Source organism: Parus major, chromosome 3 (assembly GCF_001522545.3).
Source record: "Parus major isolate Abel chromosome 3, Parus_major1.1, whole genome shotgun sequence".
NCBI classification, from domain to species: Eukaryota; Metazoa; Chordata; class Aves; order Passeriformes; family Paridae; genus Parus; species Parus major.
In genome coordinates, this window is record NC_031770.1 from 46068844 (window position 1) to 46080928 (window position 12085).

The window sequence follows — 12085 nt, forward strand, 5'->3', positions numbered from 1 at the left end:
ACTTCACAGCTGTGAGCCAGCTAGTGCTTACAAATATTAAACAAAGTGAAGGCTCTAGTAAAAAGCTAGTTCCAAATGTGTAATATTTCCTAAATTTTGTGACTTGTGAGAGGTTGAATTCCAGAATGGCTCCCACATAAACAGCAAAGAGTTCTTCAGTAGTATCTATCTGGTGATGGTGTTGTATCATGCTGGCACATTGTGTTGCATCTTTGTATGTGTGTTTTGCGTAAAAAGAAGGTAACAAACAATCATCATTTCATAATGAATTTTACAGACACTTTTCATGTCTGTTTTCAAAGCTGTCATGATATAGGGTACCATTATTCCTGCCATGTGGTGATCTTTTCAATCTTTTTTGAACCTTTTTCTGTTCACCACCTCTTGAATAAAGAAAGACATTTGTCTGTGGTAAAAGCAGGGGCTACACATTCAATAGATACTTACACGTTGGTGAAAATAATTATATAATTAAAAAATTTTAAACAGAACTTCTGTCAGGCAGTACACTTTTTATACTTGTTAGTGTTTTTATTCCCAGACAAAATGCTCACTTTGGCATTTGAGGTGCAATAAAGCATTGTAATGTTTTACTAATGAGCAGCATTTGTCATTAAATATTAGTCCCCAAATGTTTGAAGTGCTCGCAAAGGCTTAAAATCTATTGTAACCCACACTGATCCTGAACTACTGAAGATGTGACCTTCCTTGTTCTCCAGTACTTTGCTAAACCAGTGCATGGGGTTGGCACAATGACAGCATCCATTAAGTGTAAGTGCATGGCTCTGGGCATGTTTTATGCTACCAGTATAGGGAATAGGCTAATATCAGGGGGTTTTCTTACATATTTGAGAAGAACCTTATTGTGTCTGCAGTCATTTTTGAGTTATTACATAAGGATGGATGGGCACTTTTTCCTTCATGCAGCAAAGTTCAAGGCCTCTTATTTTCCTGTCTCCTGCACTGGAGATCTCTGAATGTTGTGGCTTTTCAGCTGACTTCAGTTTATTTTATTTTCTCTTCTCTGAACCTTTCTATTCACTCAATTTTCATACTTGCTTGCACTTCCAATCTGGTAGCTATCAATTATCCAATATAGTAGCCTCAACATACCCAGTGTAGCAACTCTTCTGTCCAGGGTATGTTTCCATATTCCCTTTAAGAATTGTCTTCTCCATGCAGTCTGTTTACCAAGACTTCTTATCCTTTTCTACACATTGGGGTTTTTTTGCCTTCCTTTACCCCATCTGCTGCTTAAAAGTGTTTTACAGCTAACACGGTTTCACACTTCGGCTCACTCATGAGTATCTTTTGCTTGCTGATTATGTTACCAGTTTTACCTCACTTCTAGTCTTCTTCCCTTTCCTTATCATTTCCTGTTGAATTTCCTAACCAAATTACCCAAATGTAGCCAGCTTCTTTGAGAGCAACCTGGCTTCAGTTCCCAGAAAAACAGTGGAAGGTGATGACTGTCTTTTCTTAGATTAATTTCAATCTCAATATGTAAAGTCTGTAGAAAAGTGATCTCCATCTTGCATGAAGGTTGCCAGGTACAGCCTGAAGTACTGGCTACTCTGACAATTTAATGACAAAGATCATGATATGTATTTAATGTATTTAAGCAGGGATATGTATGTTTGCATTTTATTAGAAATATAACCATTCTTTAACAGTTATTTTTTTTAATTTAATTATATTTTCAATGTGAAACTCTCTTTAATGTTAAAATTATAGTCTTTAAATCATGCTTTGCATAAATAAAATAAATATTTTACTTATTCACATCTGTTTATCTCTTCACAGATAAGAGCCAAACTTTATTTTAGGCCCATTTGACATGCTGCACAGTAAAGTAACAGTGGCATGTGTTCCCCAATGTCTACACTGTTGACAGAGGAGGTATCTTACTCAGAGTCCCACTAAAGATTATTTGATATGTTAAGTGGCCAGATTAAAACATTTTAATCTATTTGTCTGTGGTCCTCTGAGTGAAATTCTGATTAATCACTGTGGTGACTGTCTGCCTCGTGATCCTTGAATTAACCATGCAAGGAGCTGGCAGGGATGCCAGGACAGTCTATTATGTTATCTGTCTGTTGGTAGGCTAAGCTGCATCAGTTTATTTGACAGGACCAGGTACATTACAATGTACTTCTTATCTGTATAAAGTCTTTGCAGTCAGTTGCTGAATCTTATCTCTGCCATCACTTCAACCCTATTGGCGTGAAAGTAAAAGCTCTATGTTTTGTTTCTACTGTTACACTGGAAATTGTAATTTTCCATTATGGTTTTTGTGTTTTGGTTTCTCCCTTAGCAAAAAATATTTTCAATATTTTAATCAACAAATAAAATACAGGAACATTACCCTGGAAGAGTTTAAGGAGAGAGTTTTAAAGTTTTCTGCTCTTGAAATCTGAAAGATGTTTGGCATTTGATAATTTAGTGGAGGATTTTTTTATTTTTTTATATGCAAAGGTATTATTATTATTATTATAAACAAGTTTAACTCAATCTTCAACCTAGACAAAGCTACATAAAATATTTTGGCAATGCTTCTTTTATTTAACTGATAATAAGCACTTAGTAGTATAAAGAGTATTGGCCTCAGCCTTGTTTTGTGTTAAAAAAATGCAGAATATCTGCAGAAAAATGTCTTTTGGGTTTCATGAACTATACTGTCATGAACTATACTGTCAGCTGTAAAAGTCTGAGTTTATCATGGAAGTTTTTGTGAGCAGCTCTACTATCTAAGGCATAACTTCCCAGTGCTCTCACTGTGATTACATTTGTCATGTCATAGTGCTCGCTGGTGAATTGTAAGGCGACCAAGCCTAGATGGAGCCAGTAGGAAATGAATCTGTCTGCCACAGATACTTCAGACAAAATTATTAATGTTTAGTGGCAGGGAAGTGGCTACCCCTTCAATGGGTTGAATGATGACAGAAAGTCTTTAAGTCTTGATAACGTTGTAGCCAGGCTGGCTTTTGGTCTAGAAGGTGGATAAAAACACTGTGTTTTGGGTTTCTTAAGCATGTCTGGTTTCTTTTTCCTGTGTGCATGCTAAAGTGTAACTTGCTTATTCATCTTACAGGCTGTCTTTAAATTTAATCATAATTTTTTTGTCTCACAATAAATATGAGGTACAAGGAGGTGAAAGTGCTGGAGAAAAGATTTTATTATGATGGAAATAAGAAACTACTTTGTTTGTTACAGATGACAATTGATAGACTCAATCTTATTAAGTAGCAGATTTCAGGACTGTAATTCGTAGACTCTGTAAGTGATTGGCTATTCATTCCCTTGTAGAATTTTTGGTTTTGGGGGGTTTTTAATCTGTTCCTCTGATCACCTAGTGTTGTGTGTTCCCTATGTGTTTTCTTAATGTTGGGGCTATTTGGAAGTATATTCTTTCTGAAATAACACAAGAACTGCTTTAGCTGAATTTAATATTTAAGAAGATTCAAGTGATGATCCCTCTTAATAAGTATTAATAGAATCTGCCCTGGGCTTGAATAACTTTTCTCTTCAGATTACTACAGTGAGAGTTAATCAACTCTCTGGTTGTCTAGGCTGGGAAGACTAGTTTTTTGTAGGATTATGTTCCTCACTAAGACAAAATCAATAAATTACTTGGGAAAAGAATAAGAGGCAAAAATTGCTAAAGGTACCACAGCTGATGTTATCTTTTGTGTCAAACTGATATGCTCACTTTTGAGACAGAACTGGTAAAATATGGGATAGGGATTGATAGTAAATGAACCAAAGTCAGTTTGCTGAAATGAAGTGAGTTTGAGAAGTGGTTGAAAACTATGAAGTGGGATTGTTTGAGCATCAGTTTAGCAAAGTTCAGCACACTGCAAGCTTGCAAGTCATTCCCACCACACTTACCAAGTTAAGGGCACTACCTGGCTTCTTCAAGAGCACACCATGTCCTTTCCACCTCCATCGTCCTCTCCCACTCTCAGGTCATGCCTTGGAGGTCTGTCCTGCTTCTGGGGAATTTGGTTCCCATTGAGAGTGATGGCTGTATAGGGGGACTGAACATCCTCTCTAACAGAAAGTATTAGTAGTGTAGAACTAAATAGTTAAAGTAAAAACAGATTTTCAGAACAATCGATCACATGCCTTTGCCTAAGGGTTGTAATTCTCAGGAACTGGGGAACACTCGCCTTCCTCAGACTTTTCTTCCAGAGTCTGCCCAGTGGCAGCCTATCTTTCCACACAAGGCCTGACAACTGAATACCCACCCCTTTCCTAGGAATGGCTTTTTAACTGTTTTTTTGCTCTTTGAGCTCTGCATTGGCACAGTGGTAGTAGTCAGTGGTAGTCATTTTGGCCTGGAGCTTGGAAATACATTGTTGTATGCTATTGCTTCTCCTTTTGTGATGTTGGGAGTCTTGTGTTGTTTTCTCAAAAAATCCTTTTTTCTCCTCCCATTATTGAATTAGATCCATTAGTTTCTTCATAAAGCTCTGTCAACTCAACACAGCTGAGTTAACCCATAATCAGTAGCGTTCACACAATTTTTGCACTTTTTTGTCTTACATTATTGTTGCACCTCCATGCTGAACAGTCTCACTGAGGTCAGTGGAAAGTAGTGCAGGAAAAGCCTGAGCAAGAGGATGATACACAGGGATTTGCTTGCTACTGTGCGAAGTATGGCTTGAACCAGGCAGAAGCAATGTGGTCTTGCCTAAATCTTGTTAGTTTCATGGAAAGATGAAAAAACATTCATGGCCAATATAGAAAACCTGAGATGACAAAAGCTTGCCAGTGGAAACTATTTTCCAACTGAACTAAGACTGTTGCCCTTACTTGAAAGGCAACCTTTTATCTGCTTTTCTAGATCACACAGTTTAAACAGTGCAGATGCTCCTACAAAGCACATCCTTCTCCAGAAGGATTAAGTTAATTTAATTTTACTTTTAATAATATCTTAATTAAGCTGAATGATCAGCCTTCACAAAATATATTTGCACACTGTAAAAAATTGGTAACCACACCACTGGTTTATGATTTAGCCCTGTGGAAGGTTAATAGTTGCCTTTGCCCCTATTTCACCAGTCTGATGGCCTTTTTTGTTTTGATACAGTTCTCCATGCTTCCAGATTTAATATGGTCACAAGCTAAAGCTCCTTGAAATGAGTCTTTGGTGTGCTATATTTACATTTATCAGGGCATTTATTGCTGAAGAAGCGTATGTATGGGTCACATGGGCTTTACTGAGGCTCTATCCAACCGCTTGGATCTTCCTGCACAGAGAGCAGGATGCGAGCCAGGAGGCTGTGAACTGTCCCAAACCCACACAGTGAGTCAGTGATGTGGTTGGAACTGGAACTGAGTGGTTGCTAGCTCTTAGCTTTAAGTGCATTAGGGAGCAATGCTTCTCATCTTCTGAATTTCCCTTGGTATGAATAAATAGGCTGAAACTCCAAGGAATTTCATAAAAGCTCCCAAAACCTTGAGCACCACAACCATATTCTTGAGACCAGCTCCTCTTACACAATCCTGGAGATTTGGGTGGCACAACCTTTAGATTGTCACTTATCAGTCTGGAGGTTGTGGATCATTTTCTGAAGTGCCATTTCAGGGACACAGACTTTATTTCCGACTTCTTCCTTCACAGGGTGGCATGTTAATAACATTTTGCTGTTTCAGGCGGAGACAGTCTCTCTCCAAAAAGCTGTTTAATCTAATTGAAGCAGAATATGTAGAGGTGTTACACTGACAATGACACTTAATGGGACCTGGTCTTTAGAAACGAACTGCATTATGAAGGGTTCCTTACTGTGTGAGGATTTTTGTTTTGAATTAACATGAGACCCACAGGGAGCTTGTGTTGTCTCGTGACCTGGTATGTTAGCAAACAGTGGGTAATCCATCCTGGAATGGAGATATTTAGGTGGGACAAAGACTGGAATTGAAGATTCCCTGGCATTTCCCAAGAATAACATCTAGATCCATGTGAACTGGTTTGATAAATATTTTTATACGTTACATATGCTGTCATTTGCATGTTGAGTAGTCCGAATACCTGCATATATTACACAGCTTCGATAAAACAGTAACTTTGATAAAGTCAGTAGTACTTGTATAGTCCCTGTACAAGTACTGGGATTTGATACTAATTTACTCACAAGTAAGATTTCATTTTGTTATTTAAATGATGTCTGTAGTGAAGGGAACCATCTATACATGTATTTGAAAAAGACAAAATTATAATATGTGCTATTTTATATCTGACTTTGTATGAGTGGCTTTTGATAGGTTGGAATGTGTCTGAATATTTAGGAAAGATCAGGGGAAGATCAATGTCACAGATATTTTTCCTCCTTTGGAGGAAAGTAGACATGAAGCAGAAGAAAAATTGTTATAGGGAAAAGAAAATGTCTGAATTTTTCTTCATTCTGCATCATTCCCATAAGTTTCAATTTGAAGCTATCACTACATTTTGGCTGCCACTTTTATTGAATCTGTTTAAATACATTTTAAATACATTTTAAATGTTTAAATACATTTGGCTGCTTGACATTTTTGTTCTAAATTGTGCTGGAGTCTATCTGGTTTGCAGTCAGAGAGAAAGCATTACAGCCTGAAATAACAGGTTTCAAAGCTTCCCCCCCCTCCCCCCAACCTGTGCACATGAAGGTCTCCCTACACAGACAACATACAAAGCCATTGAATGAAAAGGGCAGCTTGTGGAAGTGCTGGAAAAGAACTGACATATTTAAATTAATTTTTGAAAGTATAAATTTGAAAGTTACAAAAAGAACAAGGTGTGTCTGGAGAAGCTGAATAAAGTGGAGATGAATGTGAAGGTGGTTTTTTTAATGCACTTAGCAGACTCAGCTGGAGTTTTATTTTCAAACTTTTGGCCCTTACCATACACACAAAAATACCCAAAAATAATACTAGCACAGTGTTAGATTCTCAGATTGGCCTGTGTAGCCTCAGTGGAATAACAGACATACAAGTGGTCTGGAGATGAACTGCAAGGAACTGGCCAAGGATATATGATTTCTTAATATCATTTAACTCTTGTTTCTTTTTTTATTCTTGGATAATGGTGAAAAGTCAGACTAAGGGCCATCTCAAGACCATATTTTTGGCAAGATCAAGCCAATACAGGATATATATTTTTGTTTTCTACTTACTTATTTTTCAAAAAATATTCTCATCTCTCATTGAAATAAAATTAAAGATTTCACGTGATTTTTCTTATAGAAAGTGTTTATCTACGTCTTTGCAGCTCAGTGAATTTATAATATAAATCTGTATTATCGGTGTTTCAGCAATCATGTGTATTTACAAGGTTGATATATAAAATGAGTAAGGATTGTAAAGAAACATTTTACAGTGTGACATTGAACCCATCAGCTTGACTCTGACAGGTTCCCAGTCTGAGTGTAGTCCTCTGCCTTTCAGTTTGTTTCCTATCTGCATGACCAAAAAGGACATTTCTCGCACCAAAAATTTGGTGGGATTTCACAAGGTCTTAATTTAGTACTGTTTGCCATGTCAGGAAGCACTAAGAAGTGGACCCTTACTTTCAGAACCTGCTCCTCTCCTTACATCCAAGCAGCCCAAGTGCATTCATCCTCAGGGGTCATGTACGCCTTGAAGTTCCTCAGCTTTGGAATTAAAGAGAAGCCTGCACTGACATGCATCACGATGGATTAAACATCATGTTCCATGGAAATTTTCCATTTTTTTTTTGTTTTTAAAGTTAGAGAGTAAAGACTGGAAATTTAGGTTAAGCTATTTTGCCATTCTAAATACAAACAAAAATGGGTGGAAGGAAACACAGCTCTGTGACAAACTTTGTTTAAACTGTAATCGACCTGAGGGTTGGAATAGGTGAAGAATTATTTTAAAGAGTGATGAAAAGGAGATTTCTTAGCAATATTTGCATGAATGCTCTGAAATGCAAACTTAATGTCATCCAGTGTATTTTAAACCCTCATACAGCAAGTACTGATTGCTTTTGTAACTAAAATTGGCTATGTAATTGATTATGCCTGTCCATGTAAGTACTGGGTATGGCTGCAACAGACCTGGAGTGTGAGAACTATTTCATGGAGCATGCTAATGAATATATGGAGAATAAAGTTAGCCACTTGTGTCCTCAGGCCTTAACTTGTAAGTTATATACTGCATTGTCTTTGTAAATGTTGGTGTACAGGAATATTTATAGATTTTGTCTCTCTTCAGGGTCAAAGAAGCTGAGGAAGTCTGCAGGCAGAAAAAGGGGAAGTCGCTATACAATATTAGACCAAAACATGACTCTGGAATTGTAAGTAAAAATTGTAGCAATACTTTATATCACTTCTACCTTTTTCTCTCTGCATTTTATAGGCAGGTTATTCTTGAAGTATGTTTTTGTTCTTCTTTTTGTTGGTTGGGTTATTTTTTGGGGTTTTTTTCTTTAATGTTTAACATTTTTCCTTAAAGGAGTTAAATTAACAAAATTGAAATCTGCCTATGAATATTACTCCACAAAACAGATATAGCACAAGCAAGAACAGTTTATTATTGCCCCACTCTGCCAATCTGTGTTCTTCCCAGTCTTGGTGTAGGATGCACATAGAAAGCAGAAAGGCAGTTTTGGTCTTCCAGCTTATTCAGTTCATATTCACTCTCTTTTCTACAGATACAGAATGAAAGGAAGAATTTTGATAGTTACACATTTTTCAAGCTGAATCTCTGTATCAAATGCAGTGGTTTCTGATCCACTCACATGGATTTGCTTGGAATAGAAACTCTAGAAAAAGATAATAGCCTGCTTTCACAATTTTTTTGAAAACAAATAAATAACTTCAGTTATAATAGAGGAGTAATTCTGGTCATTCAGTGAAACCTTTCCCCTATGATTGCATAACCATTGTGAGGATCATGACTGGTTTTACATAAAAATTACTCTGGTACCTCACATTTAAATCACAGCTGTAGCAATTGGCCATCATTTATGTTTGAAAAATATTCGATTTTTTTCATGTCTCTGTGTCCCTGTCTGTGTCCTCTGCTCCCCACCAACCCAAGACATGACTTAATTCTTTCGTGCTTTGTAGTCATAGCTATGTAGTCATATTATCTGTGACACATCTTGTAAACAAAGCATGTGGTAATTTACTGTATTCTAACTAACATAATCTGATACAGAAAGCAATAATATTGCATTTATTGCTTCTTATTTTGAATGTTTAGTCAGAGTTGACCGTAGTTATTGCCACAAGAAATGTAAATGGCTAGCTTGGTAAGGAATTATAAACTACATTTTATCAATTTTATTTAAAAGCAGATCAACATGTTATTTAAAAAAACAAACAAAAAAACCCAACACATTAACATCGTTTTGGATTTCTCCATCAAACTTATATACTGCTCTATATGAAAACACTGAGATTTAAGAAATAACTATTTGTTTCATTATTCCTGTATCATTCTTACTTGCACTGAAACAGGGACCTACAATCTTAGTGAAAATTTAATGAGTGAAAAAGAAAGTAAACAAAAATATTTCACAAGCAGTGTATAACTGTAGTCTACTTCAGTTCTAGCTTCAAAGGTAATTTATAAAGTCAGTTCTACAGTAAATATAATCAAACATTTGTCTATGTATTTCTATGCTTTTCATACTTGTGTAAGGTGATTTTGTGTATACTCAAATATTGTCCTTATTTTTAAAATTTGTTTTATTTTTCAGAAAGCAAAGATTAGTATGAAAATCTGAGAGAAGAAATTCAAAAGCCATTGTTACCTGGTTACCAAAACTCAACATGCCTGTGGGTGGGGAGGAAACTACATCATCCTGATCATTTGCTTCCTTGGCCTTTTAAAATTTGCTTTTTGTTCTCTAGAGTTTTCCACCAACTGATGTGTTATTGTACATTCATTCATGAATGTAATCACTTCAATGGAGTGCCCAGAAATAGACTAGGTATGGACTTGAAACACCTTCCCTGTACTCTGTATCTCCTTTGCCACTCAGAAATGGTATTTTGTAAAGTGTATGGTATATTACAAATAGGACAAGTCAGCATGAATAAAAAGTGGCATCTGCATCAGTTCTGAACATGCTGAAAATTGCATTAAATTGAACTTCATAAGAATGCTACTTGGTACAGTAAAACATTTCCATTCCTACTGGCAACATCTAACACAAATACTTCATGGCACTGCACTTAGATTAGGGAAAGAAATGTTACTCCTAGTGAATTGTTTGTATCCGTTTCATGTTGGCATTTGTAGTTTGTATTTTGAATCGTTAAGTGCTGTTTATACAGTATAATCGATGCTTTCCCAACTTGTTTGGTTGCCCTCCATGACTAAATATTTGTGGAACAAGATGTTTACTGTAACTATCTTTAAAATCGATAAGGCAGCATACTTTTACTTCATCTTTTGCCAGATAGTGAATGCCAGGTGGTGTGGGGTTCAGAAATCCAGCATTAAAAAATAAAAAAATAAAAAAAAATAAAAAAGCAAGAAAAATAATGAAAAGCACAGAAGTATGATAGAGAGTATGAGAGATTTGGCTATTATAGTTTGTTACTGTATAAAGCAGCTAATACTTTTACATGAACTTTAGAAGGTATAGTATAGTTTTAACTGCTGATCACTTAAGTCAGACAGGCTTTCGGCCACATGTACATGACTTCCCTTCTGGAATTAGCTTTACAGTTAATTTAAAACTCCTTTAGAGAGCCATTAAAAGATGCACATGGAGACAACATTTATGGAAAACAGTAGCCAATTCTAGTGACAGAACATAGAGTACCAACTAATTGACATTGATTTCACACTTAACAGAATTACAGACATTCCCTCCGGGCTTTCAGAGTCCCTTGCTATGAGGTTAATGATTGAAATATATGACTTAGGGCTTCCATTTTAGACCACATGCTTACTTCCTATTCAGAATTGTTGAATTCACTGTATCAGTTTTAGAGTGCTCAACTGATAACAACCCCTTCCTCCAGTCCTTATTTAAAAGCCCCAAACCAATCGGCTTGATTGATGTTTTTCTTTCAAAGCTAATTCTTCCTGAAAGCTGACTGTGTGTGCAACTCAGTTGGATGCACGTGCTCACAGCTTTGGAGCCTGGAAGACGCTGGGGTAAGGCAGATGAGCTCTAACCTGCTGGGTTGCATTATTCCCTGTCTAATCTAGCACATCAAGAGACATTCCGAGCTGTTCAGAGGCTAATGTACTCTACAGGGTGTCATAAAAGGAAGTGCAAAATATGACCTCAGGAATCTGTTATTCTTCACATATACCAAGCACTAGAAAATATGGTTTTTTTCACTATGTGAAAAGCAAGTCTCCTGTTGCTGATAAACCTATGTGAAAATCTGTACTAGTAGTAATTTCTGGCAGGGATATAAATTACCAAGAATGGAATTCTAAAATTTTGTGTTGATGGGAGTAGCATTACTATTTGGGGAAGAGAAAATAAGAGATTATTTGCTGTTACAACTAACTTATAGAAGAAAAACAAACTTTAAAGAGTAAAGCTATTTTAATGGCACTGATTCAAATCCATGTTTGTATTTATGTAAACAATAGTCTTTTCCTCCTAACTTTGCTCCTAAGTGCAAGGATACGGTAGCATGTTTTCATTTGTAGCTTTCCTGTTCTCTTCAGTACCTACAGTATGTATATTACTATACTAAATGAAATAATAGATCATCTAACAAAGATCACTATGTGCAATACTGTATTTAGTGTTTCTATTCCAATTTTTTTAGAATGTTAATTTATAAGAAAATAAAAGGAATAATAATGAAATAACTGCCTTCTCTCATCACTCTCTGGCTGTGCTGTAGTGTGCTGTTTGCTCCCTAAGCACCACATCCCATTCTGGCTCCTGTGATTGAGGAAGAGCCTTTGTGAAGAGAGCAGAGGAAATATGGCTTCCCATTGATTGCCTTTTGGAAGAGTAGTGACAGAAATTCCCAGATAGGTGGATGTAATACCTTTTCGTGGTAGTGAGAGCTTCAGCATTCCTTACCCAAGGAGACTATGTAAAACTCACTTCTCCAACTTGTGCATGCCACCCAGTCTTGCACTTGGCTCAGGTTTGTAA

The 12085-nt window shown here is 36.4% G+C and overlaps 2 protein-coding genes across 2 annotated transcripts in view; one reads left to right on the plus strand and one right to left on the minus strand.

Moving 5' to 3' along the window:
• Positions 1-11787, plus strand: part of FMN2 (formin 2) — a 154099-nt gene extending 142312 nt beyond the window's left edge. The window contains exons 18-19 of the mRNA XM_033512685.1: positions 8212-8293; positions 9704-11787. Coding sequence (XP_033368576.1) covers positions 8212-8293; positions 9704-9730 — 109 coding nt within the window. The 3' untranslated portion in view covers positions 9731-11787. The remainder of the gene's footprint in view (positions 1-8211; positions 8294-9703) is intronic.
• Positions 8508-12085, minus strand: part of GREM2 (gremlin 2, DAN family BMP antagonist) — a 47695-nt gene continuing 44117 nt past the window's right edge. Inside the window, exon 3 of the transcript XR_004496357.1 lies at positions 8508-8644. The gene's annotated coding sequence lies outside the window, so the exon portion shown is untranslated. The remainder of the gene's footprint in view (positions 8645-12085) is intronic.